This window comes from Accipiter gentilis, chromosome 14 (genome assembly GCF_929443795.1).
Source record: "Accipiter gentilis chromosome 14, bAccGen1.1, whole genome shotgun sequence".
In the NCBI taxonomy this organism is placed as follows: Eukaryota; Metazoa; Chordata; class Aves; order Accipitriformes; family Accipitridae; genus Astur; species Astur gentilis.
In genome coordinates, this window is record NC_064893.1 from 30,716,896 (window position 1) to 30,742,100 (window position 25,205).

Sequence of the window (25,205 nt, forward strand, 5' to 3'; positions counted from 1 at the left end):
AAAGCCTGTCTATAGCGAGTCCACTGGGAACTGATTTTAAAGGCTTGAATCAACCCAGTGTCGCCTGTCTTGGGAGCCTGCTCTAACAGGTAATTGGGGCTGGGTGCTCAAACCTCAGTGGGAAAAAGGCTGATGCCGTCTTTTAGGACTCACCCCTTGCAGAGCTTTCCCTCTGCTGCTTTCCGTGCCATTCAGAAAAATCCCACCTGGAGAAATCAGACAGGAAGAGGATTAATAGGAAAAATTCCTAGCGGTCCCCAATTGCAGCTGGAAAAAGCAAAGATGAAACCCACTTGGGTCAACATAAAAGGGAGTGAGGCAACCTGTGGGCCTCACATCTTGGTCACTGTGGGACCCTCAGCTCAAAGTCCGGGCAGTTTTAATAGATGAGGTCTTTGGGTGACATTTTCCTGCAAGATTTTAAGTAAATGCCTTGCTGTAACATTTGAGATCAGGCGCCTCTGGGTTTCCATGATTCTCTTCCTTTTTAAGCCACAGACACACACACACAAAATATATTAAAACAAGCCCAGCTTAGCTAAAAGGTCGGCTAGTTCAGAAACAAACAGCGGGGATTTAGGCTGGAGGCTTTGGCGCACAAGAAAAGAGTGATGCACCTCCGGCTCTGCTTTTGCTTGAAGGGGAATATGGATTAAAACCTTGCAGGGAGCAGAAGCGAAGGCAAGAAGGGATACATTTGTCACTCATTTCATTATCCCACACCAGGAAAGGGACTTCACACATCCCCCAGGCCACGTACTAGCAATGGGAAGAGTAAAGAGGTGCTGGATGGATGTGCTACACGGCGAGGTGGGAATGGGGTCGATGCCTTCCTTTGGCAGAGCTTAAACCTCTCTGAGACCAGGGCTGGCAGGGGCCAGGCGTGGACCAGCAGTAGGTGTCCAGCTCTGTAAAAGTGATGTGAGGATGGAAGGTAGAACCTGCCTGGACAAAAAGCTTTTTAAAAAAAGAGAGGAGAGAGGTTAACCCCTTTCCTTATGGAGAGAGGCAAGACTTTCTTTTACTTTCTCCTTTATAAGAAGTGACCCGCACTTCTGCATGGGGAATGACAAGGCTGCATCCCAGAAGATGCTCAAACCCAGGTCTAAGAGAAATGGAAGAGAGCAGAGCTATCTGCCCGTGACAGTGAGAATGCTTCACACGCCAAGGAATTAATGGACTTTATTAAATTAATTGGCTCACAGAAATATGCTGCTGAGGCCTTTACTGATGGAGCACCCGGCCCGTTTGTTGGGCAGTGGGTACCCTTCTAATACACTTTTACAAAAGGAGAGATTTGGCTGGTACAAACTGCACCAATCTGTTAAAGCGTTGCTTGTAAATCAACAGCCACATTGATTCCAGGTACCTGATATTTCGTTGTGTAATTAGAATTATGTTTTAACTATATCTCTTGATATTCCCTGCCAGTACTTGGCATGGATGGAAAGTGGAGGAGGCAGCACACGGAGCACTCGGGAACAGCTGCTGGGACAGAGCAGAGAGACGCAAAATTCCCCTTGTTAGCAGCCGTGCTTGTGCATTGCCTGTGTGCAGAAACATGAGGCAACAGAATCCAGCGCAGAGCGTTTCTAGAGACAGCTATTGATATAAACGTGCACATCCACACTGTAAAATTAGACCAGCAGATGGGTATCTTGCTTGTGGGGATAGCAATTGCTTTCCACAAGGCCAAAATGAAGTTACAGGACCAGGAAGGGACAATAACTCTTCATTACAGACAAAGATCCCAGAGGAACTCACTTGCTGCCACTGTGGGAAAAGTGCTTTAATCCAGGAGCATGGGTTCGTGCTTGGACCACGGGGCCATAAGCTTCCCACAACTTGGAGGCTGAGGAATAGGGACACCGAGCACCCAGGAAAAGGTTTGCATCCCAGCTGCCACTCTCCTTCAGACACCAGTACAACCCACCACTTATCTCCTGTTCCATTTTCCTTCTTTGGGATAAATATTCTTGATCCAGCCCAAGAACTCATCCAAGGACCAGGAGCAATGGGTGAGACCAGCTGGGAACACCGACCCTGACAAACTCCTCTCGGCTAATAGAAATTTGATTACAGAAGCTTTTAAATGAGAGGAACATTGGTGTTAAAAGATTATTAGTCATTCTTTAAACTAGTGTGGGATGAGTGCCGGAAAACATTCCTCTCCAATTTTGTATGAATAATATGACTAAATAAATCTGATTTTGGTTAGTCTTCCATGGTGATCCTATCAGATGGATTTAAGAGGAGGAAAGTTTGGGGAAATATTGACTCTTGGTAGATGGCTGTAGAAAGTTCACTATTTGCATGCAGAGGTCATTTGATTGACTGCAGGATTAGACATCTTCTTGCATCAAACAGATAAGCAGACTGCAGGACCTCGGTGAATACAAACCCGCTGGCTGTTGGGAACCAGGTACCCAACATGTGCTAATGAACAAAAGGGACAAATTATGTCTGTCTTCTTTGGATAAATCAGTGATTCCCCAAAGGGGATTTTTCGAGGTGTCCTCTATGCATTTGTAAAGTATTTTATCATGAAGACAACTAAGTGGACAAACAGCTCACTAGTTTTACAGGGCAGCTGGTTGACTTGGTGCCCCGAGCCTGAAAGGGTAACCCCACCACAGACCGCTCATCCACGGGGGGCCCTATCCTGCTGGGGATCCCCTTGTCACCTTCAACACCACCGTGGCACCCCTGCAGCCCCTGCAACAGGGCAGCTCAGAGAGGACCCCCCCAAATCTAAGGATACGGGGATAAAAGGGAAAAAGTCACTGATGGGGACCAAAGCAAAGCAGCTCGTTGCCGTCGCTGCTGTGCCACGGTGCTGAGGGTGCCCCAGCCAGATCGGGGCAGAGGTAGATATTTTGGGGTGGGTTTTTCCCCTCTTTTAAATGCATTTCTCCCAGCAGCAGCAGCAGATGGGTGGGTATTTGGAGCCTAGCGGGACATGTGGCTGTCCAAGGGGGATGGAGCATCCCTGGGTACCTCTCCTCTCCCCGGGGGAATGTGTCCAAGGGGGATGGAGCATCCCTGGGTACCTCTCCTCTCCCCGGGGGGAATGTGTCCAAGGGGGATGGAGCATCCCTGGGTACCTCTCCTCTCCCGGGGGGAATGTGTCCAAGGGGGATGGAGCATCCCTGGGTACCTCTCCTCTCCCGGGGGGAATGTGTCCAAGGGGGATGGAGCATCCCTGGGTACCTCTCCTCTCCCCGGGGGAATGTGTCCAAGGGGGATGGAGCATCCCTGGGTACCTCTCCTCACCCCGGGGGAATGTGCCCAAGGGGGATGGAGCATCCCTGGGTACCTCTCCTCACCCCGGGGGAATGTGTCCAAGGGGGATGGAGCATCCCTGGGTACCTCTCCTCTCCCCGGGGGGAATGTGTCCAAGGAGGATGGAGCATCCCTGGGTACCTCTCCTCTCCCCGGGGGGAATGTGTCCAAGGGGGATGGAGCATCCCTGGGTACCTCTCCTCTCCCGGGGGGAATGTGTCCAAGGGGGATGGAGCATCCCTGGGTACCTCTCCTCTCCCCGGGGGAATGTGTCCAAGGGGGATGGAGCATCCCTGGGTACCTCTCCTCTCCCTGGGGGGAATGTGTCCAAGGGGGATGGAGCATCCCTGGGTACCTCTCCTCTCCCGGGGGGAATGTGTCCAAGGGGGATGGAGCATCCCTGGGTACCTCTCCTCTCCCCGGGAGAATGTGTCCAAGGGGGATGGAGCATCCCTGGGTACCTCTCCTCTCCCGGGGGGAATGTGTCCAAGGGGGATGGAGCATCCCTGGGTACCTCTCCTCTCCCCGGGGGAATGTGTCCAAGGGGGATGGAGCATCCCTGGGTACCTCTCCTCTCCCCGGGGGGAATGTGTCCAAGGGGGATGGAGCATCCCTGGGTACCTCTCCTCTCCCAGGGGGAATGTGTCCAAGGGGGATGGAGCATCCCTGGGTACCTCTCCTCTCCCCGGGGGAATGTGCCCAAGGGGGATGGAGCATCCCTGGGTACCTCTCCTCACCCCGGGGGAATGTGCCCAAGGGGGATGGAGCATCCCTGGGTACCTCTCCTCTCCTGGGGGGAATGTGTCCAAGGGGGATGGAGCATCCCTGGGTACCTCTCCTCTCCCCAGAGGAATGTGTCCAAGGGGGATGGAGCATCCCTGGGTACCTCTCCTCTCCCGGGGGGAATGTGTCCAAGGGGGATGGAGCATCCCTGGGTACCTCTCCTCTCCCGGGGGGAATGTGTCCAAGGGGGATGGAGCATCCCTGGGTACCTCTCCTCTCCCCGGGGGAATGTGTCCAAGGGGGATGGAGCATCCCTGGGTACCTCTCCTCTCCTGGGGGGAACGTGTCCAAGGGGGATGGAGCATCCCTGGGTACCTCTCCTCTCCCGGGGGGAATGTGTCCAAGGGGGATGGAGCATCCCTGGGTACCTCTCCTCTCCCCGGGAGAATGTGTCCAAGGGGGATGGAGCATCCCTGGGTACCTCTCCTCTCCCGGGGGGAATGTGTCCAAGGGGGATGGAGCATCCCTGGGTACCTCTCCTCTCCCGGGGGGAATGTGTCCAAGGGGGATGGAGCATCCCTGGGTACCTCTCCTCTCCCGGGGGGAATGTGTCCAAGGGGGATGGAGCATCCCTGGGTACCTCTCCTCTCCCGGGGGGAATGTGTCCAAGGGGGATGGAGCATCCCTGGGTACCTCTCCTCTCCCGGGGGGAATGTGTCCAAGGGGGATGGAGCATCCCTGGGTACCTCTCCTCTCCCGGGGGGAATGTGTCCAAGGGGGATGGAGCATCCCTCCCCGGGGGAAGGGAGGTGTGTGTGGGGGGGGGTGGTCGTGCTCGGACCCCCCCCCCTACCAACCCTCAGCTTCCAGCCGTGCCTCTGTGTCTGACTTTTTAGAAGGGATGGAGAAGGAGGGGGGGTGGGGGGGGTCCCCAACGGGGAGGGGCTTTGCAGCCCAGCCCGGGACCTGCTCCCTCCCTCTCTGGGCTGTACGAGGCGGGCAGGGGGTGGGTGTCTGTGGGTGGGTGGGTGGGTGGGAGTGGGTGTGAGTGTTCAGGGAGATTCCTGCCCCTACCAGGACACATCTGGGAGCCGGGGGAACTGCAGGGAGGAGGGAGCCGGAGCTGCGGGCTGCTGACAGCCAAGGCTGCTCCGGCGGGGGGGGTGTGTGGGGTGTGTGGGGTGTGTGTCTGTGTGTCTGCGTGTGTCTGTGTGTCTGGGTGTGTGTTTTTCCGTCTCACACGCACACGCACGGCAACCCGGGAGCGGCAGGCGCCTCCTCCCCGCCGCATTAAAACGAGCCAAGTTTCCACGCCGCGGGGCGGTGGGTCGGGGGAGTGGGGGGGGGGGGGAGTGGGAAAAGCGGCGGGTCCGGGAGTGGAGCCGGGTCCGGGAGGACCCGGTGGGATCGCTCCGGTGCCGGGGATGCACCTGAACGGCACGGCCCCGGTTTTACCGGGCGGCCCCCCCCGGCCGCATCCCGGCGGTTACGCCAACGCCTCCAACCGCTCGGACCTGCTCCCCAAAGGACCCGACGAGGAGGACCTGGACGTCAACACCGACATCTACTCCAAAGTGATGGTGACCGTCATCTACCTGGCTCTCTTCTTGGTGGGCACCGTGGGGAACTCCATCACGGCGTACACGTTGGTGCGCAAGAAGTCGCTGCAGAACCTGCAGAGCACCGTGCACTACCACCTGGCCAGCCTCGCCTTCTCCGACCTCCTCATCTTCCTCCTCTGCATGCCCATCGAGCTCTACAACTTCATCTGGGTCCACCACCCCTGGGCTTTCGGGGGGGTCGTCTGTAAGGGCTACTATTTCCTCCGGGACGCCTGCACCTACGCCACGGCGCTCAACATCGCCAGCCTCAGCGTGGAGCGCTACATGGCCATCTGCCACCCCTTCAAAGCCAAGAGCATCATGTCCCGCAGCCGCACCAAGAAGTTCATCAGCTGCATCTGGATCGCCTCCTTCCTCCTCGCCATCCCCATGATCTTCACCATGGGGGAGATCTACGGCAAAGACCGCGATCCCGATTCCCTCATCTGTACCACCATCGTGGATGCCTCCACGCTGAAGACGGTTATCCAGGTGAGAATCCCGGTGGCCGGGGCTCCCCAAGCAGCCAGGGCCGGGTAGGCTCCCCCTCCTTCCCTGGGCTTGGATGGCCAAACTTTGCGGAGACGGACGGGGCAGGGGGGGGAGCCTGGCATGGGGGTCCACCTGGGGAAGTGGGGTGTCCCGGGCAGCCCTGACGGAACGGACAGGACCGGGGTGCGGGCAGGCAACATTTTTGGGGGGAGAGGGGGGAGTGGGGTGTCTCTGCTCCTCTCGCTGTCCCCCCATCCCGCAACACTTCCAGCCCCACAGGCTGAGACCCTGCACCGGGATAAATCCGTGCAGCTCCCCCCCCCGGAGCTCCTCTCCCAGTGCGACCGGTGCCCGGAGCCCACGCTGTCCCGGACCGGGAACCCCCATGTGCCGCAGACCCCGGGGCAGCCGGACCCCGCTCTGGTGTGCGGCCGCCGTCTCGGACCAGGGATGCTCGGGTCCTCCCCAAATGTGGCAGTTTGTCACCCGAAAACCCACAAATCTCCCCCCTTTCTCTGCATCTTCTGCGTCTCCTTTCCTACTGCTGGAAAGCGGCCAGCAAGATCGAGGGAAAGAAAAGCATCTCTCTCCCTCTCCCAGTTCCTTGGATTGATCCAGAGCCCATCTCCTCTGTGTAGGGACAGTTCCTAATTTCAGAAAGTTTGGGGAACGAGGTGTAGCATAGGCATCCAAAAAGGAACTGCATCTTCAAAGCCGGAGGCTGGTATTTTTGCTGGTTTGGGAAAAATCCATAGCTGGTTTAACTAGCAGACCCCTCCTGACTTCTGAAATGCTTTGCTGGGCTCCACACACGGCTTACCCTAACACGCCCATGCGTGGAAAGGATTTCAGCATCAACACTTGCTGCGCTCCGGTGCTCTGAGGGGTTGAGGCATTTGTTTACTGGAGCATTAGGCTTGAAAAATGTAAGTGACATGGAAGGCGCGACAGAAAGAGCAAGACACCAATCTCCACAGTCCCTTTGCTGCCAGGCTCGCGTGTGATAGCTTCTCAATCTTTTATTTTGAACATGAATTTCAGGTGGGTTTAATCAGCAACCAATTAGAACGTCAAACTGCATGCGTACTAAAGCCTTTGAGGTGTTCCCTGCAGTTAAAGGGAGGGAACTTAAATGGAAACAAATCGGAACCATTTCTCCCACTAAAAGCGGACGAGGGTACATGCAGTTAGATTTAAGCCCGGGGCCTGTAGATGTTTAGACATGTCTCTCCAAGTTTCCCTCTCTACTGCTCCAGTAAACCAAAATCCAGCCCCCCCCGAAGCCCTGGGTTCCCTCTGCATTTCGTCTTGATACCTAACTTTCATCTTGAGATGGTGGGGGCTGTATTTCTCCTGCAGGTGCTTTGTAAATGTTGTCAGTGGCAGCCCAGTGTACTTAAGCCAAATTCTCTAAGGAGAAGCGAGCCATCTGATTTGAGAACAATTATTTCCAGTCATCTTCCTCTTAGGATTAAATTGATGCTCATTGTTACCATGATAGGGCTAAAACCAGAGGATTATTTCCTAGCCATGTCTTTGGAGATTACAGTTTAAACAATTCTCAACATATTTTACAGTCTTGCTATTATTCAGGCTATACCTTATCCCGTTAGCCAAGTAAGGAGTAGGCAGGCGTGAATATGCCGTATGTGAAGTTCACCTGTGGGCTTTTCCTCATTTATTCTTTGTATTTCGCTTGCGAATTAATTTAAAAGTAAAAAGAATGAGACAGCTGTTGGGGAAAAAAAACCCCAAACCAACACAACCCTACCATTCTGTTCCTTCTCAGGGGATCTGGCTACAACAGTAGATTTGCTAAGATAGGAAGGTTTTTTAGTGGCTTCGCTCCATTCCTCTGAGCACAGGGAAGCAGCAGAAACCGTGAGGCAGGGCCCTGGACCGGGGAAAGCTCCAGAGCAAATAAGCAAAGCAGCTGCGAGTCAAGTTTGAAGTGCATTAATGGGAACCGTTGCACAGTGTGTGAGCAGGCATTCTCATGTCATAAGCTGTGCAGAGGTTTAAAAAAAGACAAATAATGGAAGACCTGCGAAAGAAAGGGCAGTGGTAATGTGGAGAGTGACGTGCAGAGGTCTTGCTGGTTGGAAAACTGGAGCCCTGGTCTTTCACAGCGGATTCAAGCTGCTTTAGAGCAAGTCTTTGCATCTCTTTGCGTTCATTTTCTGTCTTTAAACTAAGCAAAGCAACGATGCACTTGCTCAAACTGGCAAATAACTTGTAATAAATCACTCAACATATTTCACTCCTCTTCCTGTTTGGCAAACTGTCTAAGCAAATTGGGATGTTTTTTTGGAAGCCATTAGTTTTCCAAGAGGTTTTATTTGTTGACTGATTGAAAGCCAGTCCCAGAACAGAGCAATTGTAACCATTTATAGACTCAGAGCCCAGTGTGAGCTACGGTTCTGCCGGGATCGTTGCATGACAACGCTCTTCCCTGGGCTGGAACAAGCTTCCCGGGATGAATATTTGAGGTATTAACTTAACGTCTCTCATTTTGGAAAAGTTCCTCTGTATTTGCTTGGAATATTTAAGTTTCAGCTGGCGCTCCTGAGTGAAACTAGACTGTGTGGGAACAACCAGGTTCCCTCACGCCAAGAAAAAAAAAGTAACTATTGAAACAACACTCCGCGTATTTGATTCTCGCTCCTGTTACTTAACTGGCACCACTTAAGCTCCGCAACAACTGTAAGAAGTAATTACTGGTATTCTTCTAGTAATTACGGATTGCTCCGTGCAGCACAGAGGGATGAGCGCAAACAGCAGTAAGTGAGATGTTCTGCGGGGTGTCACTGTGTGTCACCACCATCCGTACGGCCGGGCACTGCACATCTCTCCTCGTGCCATCGAGACGTAAGCTCTGGGTGGCCTCTGACACTTAATTCTTTAGAACGGTGCTCTTTCCTAACTTTGTTTATCGCTATCCTTGCAGCCGCTTAAGTCAGCCTGTGAATCTGGTTTATTATATATTCTTCGTTGCCAAGCTTGCCTGTTACTTCTGTCAGTCAGGGACATCTGGTTTGAATATTGGCATCGGCATGGGATCTGGTAGCAGGAATAAGTCCATTATAGCCACGTTATTTAGGTCTAGTTAACACTTCAACTGGCAGACATCCTCTAAAACACACTGCAGCCAATTTTCGGGTTTTTTCCACATAAATTAAGCACCTCTTAAACCCATCCCCATACAAGTAAATTCATGTTTTCATGCCACTTCAGCTGGAGGAGGTTTTAAAAGCTACTCAGTGTGGCAGCAACAGATAAGAGAGCGCCGAGGCAGAATGAGGTGTTTCCACTGTTCACTTGCGGGTCGGGACCTGTGGGTCTGGCTACTTCACAGCCTTGCTGTTGGCTCTGGGGCCAGCTCCCCCAAAAACGGGACCCTGCTGACCGTCCCATCTCACCACGTGCAGCCCCGCGTGCCGTTAGCATCATACGCTCCCAGCCCTGTTTTTCAAAAAAGCCTGAATTTTAATGGCCAGGTGGTTGTGCAAATCGCTTTTCCTTTATCGCTTCTTACTTTCTTACCTTCCTACCTCTTTTCTGGAGAGGTCCTTGGTGGACCAGGAGAAAGTGGGGAAGTTGAAAGAAATACCTACCGTCCTGACCATCAGTCCCAGCACACAGAGTCAGGCAACCCTTCAATCTAAAATCTCACGTGTGCGAGGGGAGCGTGGGTGTGGGCAGCTCTCTGCCACCCCATCATTCACGGGAGAGAGAAAAACGTGTTTTCCCGTTGGCATGGCACAGTCTGCGCTTGGATGGCTCTGCTGCAAAATGTCCCCTAAGCTATGGCAAGTGCCTGGGTAGATAGTGTCTGACACATGCTAATGTTTTATTTGCGCGGACAGCTGGTGTGAACCCATTTATTAAAACACATGGCAGCAGGCCCTGCGCCTCCATAAGCTGTCACAGCTCCATCAGCTCCAAGTTGCTCATTTGATGGGGCAACTTCTTGGGAAGCACACTGGGAAGTTCTCTGGATCTCCTCACGGATGCGGGCGGACAGCTGTTTTGCTGCCGTTGGGTTCCGCATCAGCCCACCCTTGCGTGGCTGCAGCTCGCCTATCCCTCCAGATCCCTTGTTTATTATGTTTTATGAAGTCTGCTCGTAGTTCAGATGATTTGTAGAGTAAATAACTCTGCCCATGAAACAACCGCTTGCCCAAGGAGGTCTTCTGCTTTATTTCTTCCTACGTTTCTTCTTGCAATGACTCTGACGGAATGTGCCTAATAGCTTCAGCTCTGAAGGGGACAGGAATGAGGGACCAGGTACTGGAGCTGGGGGATGCAAGGTACAGCCTGGCCGCTCTGCATCCAATACCACACTCTCTACACACTCTTCCGAGGACATCTATTCAATTCCCGTTTGTCCAAGAGGCCCGCAAAGTTATTAATTCTACGCACGATGTTGCAAACACTCTCTTCCACTTTTCTCCGGTGAGGAGCACCTCGGCAGGGTGGTGCGATGTGCTTTCTGCCACGACGGCAGAAAATAAACATGACAAGCATCTCTCCGTAGTACGTGAAAATACCAACCCGTAAAACCAAATGGCTGAATTCTCTCCAGGTTTGCTGGCAAATCATATCCAGGATTAGTCAATGGCTTCAGTTCAGGAATCCTGCATTTATACTGATGTTGACTAGAGGAATTGAAGTTGGTTTCTTTTCCTTAGGTCACAGCCAAATTCCTACTATGGCTTTTAATAATAGTACTGTTTTAAATCACTCACTACTGCTCCATACGGTGATAATCCCACCCGCTGGGCCTGGCTGATAAAACTATTTTGGCTACACACACAAGATCTCTGCCCACCAGAGAAGCCCACGCCTGGGTGCTGCCAACCCCGCCGGCGGCACAACAACTCAGCACCTTTGTGGCAGGACTGTGTCCCACAAAAGTTGTTCCGTCAGGTCACGGTGCTGCCAGCCCCTTGGGTGGATGAGAAAATGAAGGTGTTGGTGTTTAAATGTGCCTGGATCCGTCCCCACAGCGATGGAGAGACACCCACCCCAGTGGAGGTGCCCGTCAGTGGCGTGAGCATCCCTAAAAAACTGCCTTTTTTCCATGGACTACACAGGGAACCCAGGGCTTTAATTCAGCATACTCACGACAGCCCAGCCTGCCTAATCCCAGCCCGTTTACACTGTGGTCCATCTTGCGGCTAGATCTAAATTAAATAAGCTCTTGTGTTCATTGCTTTACATAACCACTTGGCCTGCTGTGTTTTGCCAGTTCTTACATAATTTCTTCTCTTTTTTCCCCCCAATTGATTTTAATTCAGTTGATTCTTTTTCCCTCCCCCTTCCTGAGATGTCAGCTGGAGGGATAATAAAAGAACGAGGAAATGTGGCCGATCAATTTAGCTCTTAGGTTTTCCTCTTAATAGCAGTTTGTAAAGGCAGAAGAGGCAAAGGTAATCTAGTGGTTCCTCTTCCCAGAGAAAAACAAACAAACAAACAAACAAACAAAAAACCTGCAGCTGCCTTTAATCTTCTTCCAGATCATTTAAAACAGCTATTTAATTGTCTCCTCCCTATTTCACCCCTCCTCTCCCTTAAAAGGCTTTTACTATCGTCTCTGTGCAGCATCTGCTTGAGACTCACAGATGGCACTTTTGCTTCCCGACGTTTAGAAACGCTTCTGTGTCCTGCCCGAGGCGCGCGTGATGGGCAGCATCCCACCGCGGGACACGCGGGGGTCTGGGTGGGGGACAGAGTGGCTTTTGGGCTTTGACTGTGTCACCCTCGTGTTTTTCCTACTGTGCAATTACTCCTTGCCAAGGGGCATGGGACAGCGGGTGAGCAAAGGTATCTGGAGAGGCTGGGGAGCGTGGTGGGGTCCAGGGTGGACAAGGTGGGAAAGTCTGAGCGTTGTGGCCATCTAGCCCTAAAGTAGATAACGTTAGATGCCAAACCCAACAGCCCCAGTGCTGTCATCCCTCCTTTCCCTTGCATTAAGCAGATGGAGCTGGGTTATTACATTCCCAATCTGTCTGATTGCTCTCCGGTATAAGCCACTCGATCCGTGTGAAGCTAGAGATGCTTCCAATGCCCATCTTCTCCGTATCTCCAAACCCCACGTCCCTCTCACAGGTGTCAGCACCTTCAGTCTGGCATGGTAGAGAAAAGCTGATTATAAATTCTGAGCTTTCCCAGCCTTTTCCCTGCTTCTGCACACACAGAAGCACCCTGCAGTCGCTTCCCTGGTGTGACCATCTGAGACCAGTCCAGTCTCAGCTGCTGGTCCCCATCACCCTCTGAAGGATACATCTGAGCAGGGGACCTGGCCAAGCCCGTCTCCTGGTGTCATGAAGAGCTGCCTTTCTCTGAGTGATAAATTTTGCTGCCTTTATTATGGAATTTGAGTTGATATTTTAAAAATTCCCTTACAAAATGGCAAGTGCCCTTGCTAGTTCCAGACCCCTTTGAAATTCAAGCCAAGAGCACTTTGCATCATAATTAATGCTGGTCTGGCATCACGATAGCTGGTGGTCCGGCAGCTCCTCTCCCCATGGCGGAGGGAGCGTGGAGCTTCTCGAGCACGGCTGGGCATCGCTTCCACCTCGCTTCCCAGGGTGCAGATGGCACCGAGCACAGGGGCTGCTCCTCAGCAGTGAATTAAAAGTGAATCCTGCAAGGCTGCAGCCCAGAGGGTGGTAGGACGTGCCTTGGAGGACGAGGGACAGAAGAACCGCACTTGCATGAGCCCTGCCATGGACAGGGACCTGGGCGAGACACGGGCACGGGGCAACGCGCTGCTTCCCTGCCTGGCTGCGGGCACCAAGCTCTCGTGCCATCCCCTGCCCAGGCTGGGCTGAATAGCTCTGTTCCGTAATTTTGTGTAAAGGTGTGATCTTTTGGAAAGGTTTGGGGTTTTTTCCCTTAAATGAAGCTCTCAGGGAGAGGGCCAGCTAACTCATCATGCTCCAATAACATCAGCCCCCACGTTTTGCCTCCCATGGATGCCATTTCTTCTATCCAATTTCAAAGCGTTTTACGTGTGGGATTAAAAAGAAAAAGCTGATGATAAATCAGTTGAGCTGATGAGTTATTCAGGAAACAAGTGCTTGGGGCTGGTTTAGAAAAGGTGGTGATGATGGAGTACTAACCCTGACTGGGTAGCAGAAATTTCTGAGCTGCCGGTTCATTCCCAATATTTTCCTGCATTCGGTTGTTAAGTTTTCCATGTATGGGAGGGAAATAGGAGTGAGACAATTTGATATCCCTATCCCCACGTGCCTTCCTGGTGCAGCTGGGTGTGAAGATCCATCCTCCTCCTCCCTCCCTGGGGCATCAGAAACTTGTCATCACCCCTGCTCCTGCCAGGACAGAGGATGCCGTGGGACAGGGCTGTACCTCGCCAGGGAACGCTGCTCTCATCCTCATCCTTCGGAGAAGATGGATCTGGCAGGCTGGTGGAGCTGGTCACCCGCAGGTGGTTTGAGCATGTGAGATTTGTTTCTCATCTCCCATGGCTTTTTCACTTCAATAATTCTCAGTGCTGTGAGTGCACTGTCGGGCACGGCTTCATGGGGGCTTTTTGTCTCCTATGGAATAAAAAATAATAGAATGAACAAGGTCTTTTTAACTGAACAGGGTTTTTTGAGAGAAAGTTCACTGAGGTTTCTTTGAAGTTTTCAAGTTCTCAGGGACTAGAGACAATTGTCAGTTGAAGACAGAAATCGGAGAGATGAGATTTTCCTAGTGGAAATGAAAAAAAAAAAGAAAAAGGAAAAAATGTAAACTTTCACAAAGACTTCGGTATCTGAAAGGGCGGAAAAAAGCATCTCTTTTATGCGAAGTGCTCATAAAAAAGTTGGGAGTACTTCTAAACTATAAAGCCACGCACATAGCGAAAAGCATATTCAGTATCAGTAAATCAGAGCGGCACCGGAGTGACAGCTAAGCCGGAGGACGTGCCGGGGGTTTGGTGGCGTTGCTCGTGGCCGTGTTGGCGGCTCCAGCAGAGCAGCCCCTGAGAGCAGTCTCCCTGCCCGACAACTCCTTCCATGATTTACACCAGCCTACGGATTTACGTCTCCCCAGACACTGAACCCTGTGCAGTAAATCTCCCTTTATAAAACCTTCCAGGTGTCTCTTTGCCAAGCAAATTCCTAAATATATAAAAGAGGAACAGGCAGCCCAGACAGGACTGGGCATTAAGCCTGATTTCAGCAACATTTTCCCCTCTCTTTGCAAATACGCCCTGGTACATGCCTGCCAATTATTACTCCCTCTAGATAATAAAGAATAAACTTTGGGCCACTGCTGGTAGAGCCAACTTGCATTCTTGAAGCGAACGGTTTACCTTGCTTCAAGAGCTCTGTTCCTCCTGCAGAGGAAACGAAGGAGATTAGCAAACACTCCCTTAGCAGGTGGTATGCCCATCGAGAGACTCCTGGGATCCTGGAAGCTGCCTGAGGACCTTTGTTTCGGGGACTCAGGGTGGACCTGGTTTAATCTTTCCATGCCTTCCCTCTTGCTGAATGACCCCTGCAGAGATGACACTTCGGATGTGCCAACAAGCCCTGCCTCCTGACAACACCAGGCGTCTTTGGAACCGTCATACGTTAAAATACCATAAATTGTCCAGGTACTGTTTCTCTGGGGCCAAAGAATACCTGCTGTCCCTTTGCCTGGAGCACTTCCCTGACCTTTGGAGCCTGCAGTCGTTGCAATGCCACATTCTATTAATTGTAACATAATCTAGAACAATGCAGGTCTGCAGTGCTGAACCGAACAAATGTGGTCTCGGTACTTGGTAGGACTGTCATATCACCTTGTTCCCTTGGAGAACTTGTTTAATAAGTCCATAACTATTTGAGTATGTTCGATACCAAATTAACCTGCTTTTCCCTCCTATTCTATGGGTTTTTTTCAAAACCATCTTATAAAATGGCAACTCACGCAGCCACTGGGAAAGTTTAGCTCATTGCTTGCATCACTCTGTTGATTCCTCCTGCAAAGACCTTGCATTTTATCATCACAGTGGCAATTTATACATTTTAATATACTCGTTTCATTCAAAAGAGAAACTCACAGAACTGAGTTTCCCTCCCCAAAGGCCACATTTAATTTCTTTATGACTGTCAGTCACGGGCTTATGACACTGTCGTACTTACTTGTTCCTTAACTCCAACTGTGTGAAGTGTGACAAAGCACTGTAGGAGGAAGGCAAATATACGTTCAGACTAATAAATAGCTATTTGACCTCAAGATACAATGATGGGGTGGTGTGTATGCCCCAAACACTTAATAGACTGCAGTCGCTAACCCAAAGGACAAACCCAGCCCCGGGCTCGTTGTCCTTCACACCGCTTTGGCAGCTTGCAGGTGCTTCCTGGCCAGAGCAGGAGAGCCGTGGGACGGAAAATCCCTTGGAAGGGCAAAAGAATATGCAGGAGTTTGGTCAGAAAGCATGTCACAGTGCAACATGTCACATTGCAGCATGCCCAGCGGAGCAGGGCGCATGGCCAGCCTGGCAGTCCTGGTCCAGCCCGGAGACCAAGCCATGCCAGGAAAAAAATCCTGTAATACCTGAGGCTCCAAGAGGCAGAGAGGAGCTGCGGCAGGGAAAGACACTGGGGAAAAGCAGCAATAAAGTAACCGCTAAGTTCATTGCCCCTTTGGGATATGCTTTTTTTCTCCCCTGAAAGTCTATTTGAATTCTCTTTGCTCCCGTTCTCAGCAGTACAAGAGAAGGTACAGGCACAGCCTCATGCCTGCGCTGTTGTTGTGAAGAAAATCCACAAGTAGAGCGTGGGGACCGGCAGAGGGAAAGCAAAGGGGTGGCGGTTTGTGGGTTTGTAACAGGTTGGTTAAAAACGAGCTAGCAGGGTCTGAAAGCGGCTCAGGGCGTTACAGATGGATTAGTGGGCTGGGCAGTCAGGAGGGCACAGAAATGTGGCGTGACATTGCATTGATCGTGTACCTTCCTGCAAATATTTGTGGTCTCATTTGTGTCCTGGGGTGGAGGGACGTTTCACGTCCATGCTGCCGCGCTGTTCTCTGCCGTAGGTACCGTGACTATTCCTGGTGGCTATTACCAAGTCTGAGGCAAACCAGAACAACCTCAAACCCTTCTCTCCTGTACTCGGTTCACGATGGTCGTTCCCACCTTGCCCTCCTCCAGCCCGGGGTGCAAATCAGGTGATGTCCTCCCGCACCACGGAGCAAGAACAATTCCCATTTCTTAATAGTTTCCAAACTGTCTGACTCTATAAAAGTCACAGTTCTGGCAGCTGTGCTGCTGTGGCAAGGTTTGCAGGGAGCACGACGTTTCTCAGGGTGATAGGTATACGTTTCCCAGGACCAAAGTCCCAACTCCCATCGCCTAAAATCTCCTCCTGGATTTGGGGCCGCTGACTGCCGAGGGCTCAGGTGGAAAGCAGATGTAGTTTGTGTCGCACGAGCCGAATCTCTGCCCCCATGCCACCGGCCGTGCTCGTGCTCTCACTGCTCCTCTGGCAGGACGTGCCGGGGACAGGGGGGAGAGCTCAACCCCAAAGCTCTTCCCCAAAAGGCTTACGCCGCAGGAGTCACGGCCCTGCTGCTGAAACACCTTGTGTTTACTCCAGGGATTTTCATTTTCATCACCAAAACCTTCAGCTCTTTGACGTTTGTGCAGTTGAACCCGTCTATCGCTTCATATACTCTGAGGCCAGGAGAAGGTTTTTTCTGTTATTTGCCTAAAATACGTGATGAATTCATCTCAGTGCAGTTTAGCACAAACTTTTTTACCCTATTGCCAGAAGAGCAAGGCTGACTATGTTGCTATAATTGAGATGTTTATATATCGAAGGAAAACTCGGATGCACTTGAGATATTTTGCTCCAGCAAACCTATATTCTGCCCAAACCAAAGTGTCCACAATACAGCCAGCACTACTAGAGTTTGGGCTGAGACTACAAACCCCACTAAGGGAGTTAATTGCCCCCCAGAATGAGTTTCCTAGGGCACCAATGATGGAACTTGCCACTACCATTTCCTCCAGCAAGTCAAGCAGCCGACAAAATCTATACGGTCTGCTGTTAACAGTTCTTAAGCTTCAGTCTGCAGTCAACAGTGGGACAGTGTTTGACTTAAATATAGCCTTTAATTTATTTATAACTGCATATCCAGCGCTCAGTATCATATTTAATGCAAATAACATTCAAATGAAATCCCCACTGAGAGGCACATTATGAAGATTAACAGCCTGGCTTTTCTATTACTCTGGTTTATATGGTGCTGATTTGTGCTTGGTGCTTTATAGGCAAGTGTTAAGAATACTTGAATCAAGAAATCTGTGCCTAAGACTGCCATTTTGCAAAAAAATCAGTGCCTGAAAGACTGCTTGTGGCTCCACAGCCAAAGGAAAGGGCTGGAGGCATAAAAACCTCTGGGAAATGCTGAAATTCAGGTAGGCAAGAACCTCGAAAGGTAATCTCCGCTGGTCACACAATAGGCCATCTGTGAGGGTTTTATTTCTTTTAATTATATAGCCCACTTTCCATTTAAACAAGCTGCCAGGAAAATTAATCTCGCTAAGTTTAAGATGACACTGAACATATTTTCATGCCCTGCAATTATCTGGAGCTGTTTTATTCCTTTGTATCTTCATGTGATGAATTTGTCAGGTATAATGCTGTGGGCTCAGCACCTCATCACGGACTTTAATAATAGGTTTTTGTCTGATCTTCTGTGGGGGTCCTTCTCTATCCTCCCACCCCCTAGAGAACGGAATGCCCTGCCCAGGTCACTGCCCAAGCTCCCTTTTCATGGAGGAGAAATGTGACCAACGTCACATTGTGAAATGTGGTCAAACCCTTTAGTTGCCAGGGCAGGAATCAGTTGTGTTTTGCCTTCCACCATGGATCAGGTTCACACTCCAGCTCTGCTTGAGGCTCCACCACACTAAATAATGCAAAGGGCCTTTTGCAGGATGTTGGCTCTGCGACTTGTGTTGAGACTTGTTTTGGCATCTGCTCTGTAGGTTGCTGTAGAGGTACAGTTCTGAGATGCATAAAGGAAAGACAGAAAACTCAGGGTTTAACCTGCTCCTTGACTATTGCAGCTAAACAGCCGCGGCTGTGTGTATTGGGACCATGAGCCCCCAGCTCCCCTATACTCCGTCTTGCACAAACAACATTAAAGGATGATGCATGGAGGTATTTAGAAGACGTGTCGATGTAGCACTTAGGGGCATGGTTTAGTGGTGGACTTTGTAGTGTTAGGTTAATGGTTGGACTTGACGATCTTAAGGGTCTTTTCCAACATAAACGATTCCATCTTTCTCTGTACCAAAGAGCTCACAGTCTAAATAATCACTGGAGTGATGCTACTCATCCCCTGTGGCATTGTACAGATACTGGCGCTGTCACTGGAGTACTTGTTGCTCGCTAAGAGAGCCTCCTGTAGCAAAGGGGAAGAGAAAGCTCTCCCCCCTTTTCTCTAAGAGTCATGCAGTGGTGAGACCTCCTAAGGGCAGCTATTGCTTGAAGGCAGCGTTGGGGTATCGGAAGGGAATAACCAGCCCAGCTTTAACTGGAGACAGGTCAACGCAATAGCAGCATGGCCAGAACCACTGCCTGATCTGCTGGTTGTTTTCCAAGAGCATCCTGGAGCCAAGCAAATATCATTTATCCTTTAGTGTCTAGTAAGAAAGGGGTTTTGTTTGAAGATAGAGCACTAGCAGCTACGATGGCCATTTTTCTGGGAGTCAAAGAAGATGGTAGAAACCTCTTAGACTTTCTAGCTCACTGCTAAACACGCTCTGAAGCAGCAAAAAGCTCAGAGAATTTCCAACAAGAGCTCCATTATGGATGCATTTTCCCTCGGTTGGTCACCAAGCCAGAGTACGAGGGTCTCACTGACAACGTGTCCCAGGGCAGTGCTTCCAGTGGAAACAAAACCACTGTTATCCAAAGAAACGGGCTTTTAAAAGGGGCCAGGGCAGAGAGGCGGTAATAATAACAAAACAGAAAGAGGCTGTGGCTCCCAGTATGGAGCTCCCCAAGCTCAATTCCCAACCACAAACCCACCCTGTCTGCCTGCACCCTCCCTGCTCCTCCCAAATCCCATCGGGTCCTATCGGTCTTGCCCCGTTTCACCGAGGTTTCAGCTTCGTGCAATCCCTTAGCAACCTGCTCTTTAAATTCCCCCCCTCTAGGGTGGCTCCCCACTGCATTAGGGGAAGGCTGGGGGCTAAAGGAGATGCTGGAAGCAAGAAGAATATTTCAGGTTACAAGCATTGATAAGGCTTTAGGATAGAGTGGCTGAGCTGGGTCAGAGGGAGCTACTCTGCTCCTTTGTAAGAAAGAATAGGCATCTAGTTTACCAGTGGTATTAATGCTAGGGGTCCTCTAGGAAAACAGAAGGAAGATGAAGCATGGCAGGAGCTATTTATTTCGAGAATGAGATGCCAGGTGCATTCCTGCTTGCCAGCTCTGTCTCTTCCAGCAAATGAGGTCTCCCACCCCTGTCACTCCCTGCCTAGCCTGAGTTCCTCTAAAAAGGGTTAGAGGGATGCGATCTGCAGGGAATGGCTGTATCACGGGGAGACAATGCAGAAGGTCTTCCACTTTCATGAATGCTTCTCTTTCCCCTCTTCAACCCCCCGCCTTTTATCAATGGAGATGTTTCAGGAAAGACTGCCACATATATAGTGATGTTACAACCAGAAATAAAGCTGGCTTGTGACTTCATTCCTTTGAAATAAGTGTGTTTGGGAAAGGGAAAATTGCAGGGCATACTTTAGAGGTTTTTTTATATTGTGTAGTGCTGTGCTGAATTCCACCCCTTAAAGGTTGCTTTTAAGGGCACTCAGGGGCTGCCTCTTCTCTTTGCAAGCTTATGTCTCTTTGCTCTTGCACAAAACAAGTTCAAATAATGTTTCTGTTTTCTGCCTTGAAGGTTGCTGGTTTCTTCCCCGTGACGTAATGGAAAACTTTGTTAAACTCATCAATTATTTAGGGAAAAATGTAATTTACTCGGTTTCAATTAAAACAAAAAACCCTAAAGCAATAAAAAAACCCACCGGCAGCCTGTAAAAAGTAGAAGCAAAGAGACAAGGGCAAAAACAGGGCAAGAAATGACAGTTTTATATACCTCCTGCTGGGTAGTGATAGAAGAGGCCTTTGTGCCTGCAAAACAAAACTGGTTTTCTATTAAAGCAACTATTGACTCAAACTCTACAACCGCAGCTGTGGCTTTGCACAGAAGCCGTACGCCTGCGAACCGACTGACTTCCTTGCATCTGCTCGCCCCCGCTCAGCCGGTGCCCCTGCCTCTGAGCTGAATTCGGCTCTTTTCGGAAGAGACAGGGACCGCTCTCCTTTGGTGCTGTAAATCAGAGCTGTGCCTTCTAATCCAGCAAACCTCCCCCCTCCTCCCATTTCAGGTGATTTTTCAGGAGAAGGAGCTGGTTTGGGTGATTTGCACGAGTTTTCCCGTTTCCCAGGTTTACGGGGCTGGCCCAGCGTGGCTGTGACGGGTGGCTTTTGCTGGGGCTGTGCCTGGCAGGGTGCAATCCCTGATTTTCCGTAGGGATTTGCACTAACGCTTTTCCTGAGCCACCCTCATGACAACAGAGAGCAGCTTGGTTTTAAGGCCATGCTTATCGATCCAGCTGTAGAGATTATTTTTGACTGGTGGCCAGTGGGTACTGTTGATACAAAATTAAAGCGCAGCTGAAAATCTTCTGGGCATTAATTCCTTTTCAGCAACGGGCTTCTTTCCCCTCTGGGAGGCTGGTCCACACCCCAGTGCCTTACACTAAAGGAAAGCCTTAATAGTTAGCAGATTTCCCTCTATTTCTAGTTCTACAAATCTCACGCAAGCACGTTTGCAAAACCTGCCCTATGCCACACGGAGCCATGGCATCGACCAACGGGCTACTCCTCTTCAGACCGGGCATCCCCTTAGGAGAGGTGCTGCTCTTCTGCCAAGAGCTAGCCCACGTCTGGGGCCTTTCAGGTCAGTGTCTCGGCAGTGGAGAAACCACTCAGGTGGAGAATGGGTCTTTCTGCCTGGCTGCTTTCACTTATAAACAGACACCAGTCCCAAAACGCAGGGTTGGTGTCACAGCGGGGCGAAGCTGGTTTCCTTCCTCGGAGCTGGGTGAGCCTGATGCTTCCAGCATCAACCCCCGTATCGGCTTGCCAAGGCTGTTTTTATCGTGCGTGTGTGTTACGCCGACATATCTATCAGCGTAAAGTGTGGACCTGCGGTGAATCGACAGAGAGATTCCTAGGGATCACCCAGGAACGGGGTTGGCAATCAAAGACATCTTCACCAGTGGTGAAGGGCTGTGCCCAGTGTCCCGGGAGGCTGACGGGGGGAAATTCCCCCACCCTTTCTGGGAATGAACCTGATGAAAGTTTTTACCAGCACGCATCAAGGAAGAAGCCATGAAAATTTACTTTCCAGGCTGGGGCAGTGGTTGTTTTGCCAAAGTTTTCAAACATTCCTTTGCTCTTCCATCGAAGCTTTGCTGGAGATAAACGATCTCATAGAAAACAGGGCTTTTGTGCTCAGTCACAAAGAATGAGTTGCAAAGACTGCTGAGGAAAGCAGACTTATTATCCAGGGAGACAAGAAATTCAGCTGAAAATAAGCATGGCTTTTTCATTTATAATTCTAGCTGCAACTTATCAGAAATCTGGCTCCAGCCAAGCTGATTGGGCTGGAAATGGGGCAAATCAGCGATGGAATGTGCATTGGTCACCCCGAACAAACCAGCTTGTTCCCAGACTTACTCACAAAATGCTTCCAGCTTCTCCTTCTGCTCACAACGCAGCATTCAACAAAAATGGGTTGGTTTTTAGGAGCTCGTGATTAAGGCAGTAATATAGATGTGAAGCGAGGCTGCTGCCCTGCCAGCCTCGCCCAGCTGTTGGGTAAAGTTTTGTGTTTAAATTGTTTTAAGGTGAATGAGACAAGCTTGCCTGGAGCACCAGCATCAATCCCATAGCAAAAACAGACTGATTAAATACACAGAGATTTCCCTGTTATTAGTACTGTTTAGATAACTTTGAAATGCTTATTATTCAAAGTAAATGAATTACATAACCTTTTTCCCTATTTTTGGCTCAAGAAGGAGTCAGTGAATTTTCTTTTTCAGAGCAGAACATTTGTGCTTTTACCATGATTCAGGGAACGGTTTTGTACTTTGAAACTGGTGCGCGGATGATTCACGGTGACACATTTTGTGTTGGCAACAGGCCTCGTCTCGAAAGCCTTGATACGCTGTGTGGTCCGGGCTGTGCCTCTCCAAAATTTGGGCTAGCAGCTGCAGTGACCCTGGGGCGACTGGCTACAGGGGGATTGATCCCTGGACCACACCAGGGTGCAAGTTAGCATCAGAGCTGACTACGGCAGTCTTTCATTATTTTGTGTACTTAGAGTACATCCTTACATTTATGAAAAGTTTCATAGATCACTTTACTTTGGTTTTCCTCTATTTTTTTCTTTTTTTTCCTCTATTTTTTCTTTTTTTCTTCTTCTTCTTTTTTTTTTTTTTTTTTTTTTTCCCCTGCTTCATACATGCAGTAACTCCATTGCTTAGCCCTGGGCAGTGATGAGGGTGACCATCTCCGAGCCATAGGTGCCCGCTGCTGTTTTCTCTCTTCCTTCCTATTCCCTGGCCAGGGACATGAGCCACACTGGCAATGTGACCCAGCTCCTCTTTTCATCACTTTGGCTCCATGTCAGGCCGTGTTCCTATACACCCAGATATGCATCATGGTTTACGTGCTGTCCCCCTTATTTATAACGCTTTGTGGGCATCCTCTGGTTTGGAGCTGTGGGGCTTTTTCTCCTTCTTTTTTAAGGCAAGACAGGTAACGTGGCAGGAAAAGTTGGAGCGTGGGCTAGGGCTGCTCCCCAGAAGGCTGTCCTTGCGGCACTGGAAGGAAAGTCATTTCCCACCCTGGTCGTCCCTGGTTTCTATCACTGTAAGTGAGAAGAGATAGAGTGGTGCAAAAAGCGTTGTGGAAACTGTGCTGTTTAACTCTCCCTTTAGTGTGTTATCTATCAAAGTAATTACATGTGGCTCAGGAACTTCAGACTGCTGCAACACCATTCTCCTGTAGCTTTTCTATTTCCATCTAATTAAAACGTTATTGTTTCATTCATGTTAGTTTGCATTTTAAATAAGGAGACAGGGGCAGAGTGTCTGATTGGTAACTTACTCTCTGCGTGGGTAAAGATAAGCATTAATCACCCTGTCATACTCATGCTTTCTCTTCCCTTATGCATCTCAGCCACCAAATTGCAAATAAAGGGGAGAAAGAGCCTGGGTCTCGATGACACTTGATTTGCGTCCTCCGTCGGATCTCAGGGAGGAACGGTGACATGCCCTTGCTGGCTGCTGGGGTAGTTGCTGGCTGCACATGAGCTGCATTTTGAGGAACGAGGGAACCTTCAACCCAAAGCAAAGCTCTGCTTTGGAATTTAATGGGCTTCCATCTCCCGTTGCCTTTAATTTTCATTATATGTTTTATCGCTGCCACGCGCCTGCCTCTTCGGTGTGTCAAGCCAGGGGAGGGAGGAGAGCGAGACTGAGCGTGTAAACAAACATCCCTGCTAGAAACATAATCTGAACTAATCTTCACCATAAATAACACGGCGTGGCTCAGCAGCCCCTCGGAGCCACGATTTGCTCCCGAAACGGCCGGCGTGCAGCAAGCACACATCCACACCATCCTTGGGAACCTCGGCAGCCTCAGGCTGCATCAGCCTTCCCCGCTCCGTGGACACAAAATCAGCCCCGGCGGAGATGATCGATGGAGATCTGGGCACGTTAAATGGGAGCAGAGGTGCAATACTCAGCACAGCTGGGTTTTGAGGTGGGGAGCTGGAATATGATAATTTAAAATCTCCCCTGCTCCAAGTGTTTCTGTAGCCCTGAAGCACGTGTGCTTTTGTAGGGTATTTTTAGCAAACTTAAGTTTACCGAAGGTCGCAGAGAAGTAGAGCATCAGCATCTGGAAGAGCTGTCATTCTGCTTCCAGTCTAGCAGGAGTAACACATTGACTTATTTATGAGAGCAGTCAGCTCTCTTCTCTCTGTGTAACAATCTGCTTTACCTCTCCCAGCACAGAGAAATAATTTTATTGTCAACAATTCTGTATCCTTAATAAAACCTTAAAGCAAATTAAGCAAGAGTTGAGGGAAATGGAAATGTTCCCAGGTTGTGGGTTTTTTTCATTCTTCCAAAAAATCGCACTCTTTCACTGTCTAAACCAACAAACAGCAATCACTGCTCTGGCCAAAAGGAGGGAGGGGAAATTATTTTTCAAAGCATGAAGGCTGCTAGATAAACCCTTGGCCCCAGCAATTCCCAGTGGCTGTGCAAGCCTGCGAGTGTTAATGCCATGCTCACATTTGTTGATTTTCTCCTGTTTTGGATCTAGCTCCATCTTCCACCTTGGGAGAGGGACTGGCAGCATCTCACCAACACCAGCAGTTTGCAGTTAGCTTTTGTTCCATCTTTTCCGAGCTGTACCAACAGCCCTTCCTTGCAGGAGTAAAGGAGCCTAAATGCATAGCAAACTTCAAGCAATTCATTAAATTTTTGCAAGGCAACGTCCAAATACTTTGCGTCCAGTAGGAGAAGCTTAATCTGTTAGCTGGAAAATGCTCGTGTCAAGAATGACTAATCTGAGCCCAGGTGATACATGGAAAACGAAGATTATTTGATGCTCCCTGCAGAGAAAGATCCATCAAAATGGCAAGAGTTGCTCAACAAGCATGAAGAGGGAGAGTGCAAGCCCTGAAAGCACTGTCATCTGGCTTATTTATGTCATTGTGTTATGTCACGGTGTGTTGATGCTATTGGGAGAGATCTGGGAGAGGACACGGGGAGAAGTGTCCCTGGTCAGGCTACCCTGGGTGCATCGCAGGCTCCCACCTGCATCCTGCGCCCCCGAAGGACCTTCCCTGGAGCTGTGACTGTAGCACCTCCAAATATTTTAGTCCAGGCCCAAAACAGAGCTTGTGTAGCCAAGGATGAAAAATCAGAAGCAATAGGGAGGGGATGCTGAAGAAGAAGCTAAGGAGAGAAGAAATGAGGGCTGCCCATGCTGTGCCGACCTCTTCCTGGGTAGG

At 50.2% G+C, this 25,205-nt stretch overlaps 1 protein-coding gene across 1 annotated transcript in view; it reads left to right on the forward strand.

Moving 5' to 3' along the window:
• Positions 1 to 5,374: 5,374 nt before the first annotated feature.
• NTSR1 (neurotensin receptor 1) overlaps positions 5,375 to 25,205 on the forward strand; it is a 63,576-nt gene continuing 43,745 nt past the window's right edge. The window contains exon 1 of the mRNA XM_049817128.1: positions 5,375 to 6,098. Coding sequence (XP_049673085.1) covers positions 5,430 to 6,098 — 669 coding nt within the window. The 5' untranslated portion in view covers positions 5,375 to 5,429. The remainder of the gene's footprint in view (positions 6,099 to 25,205) is intronic.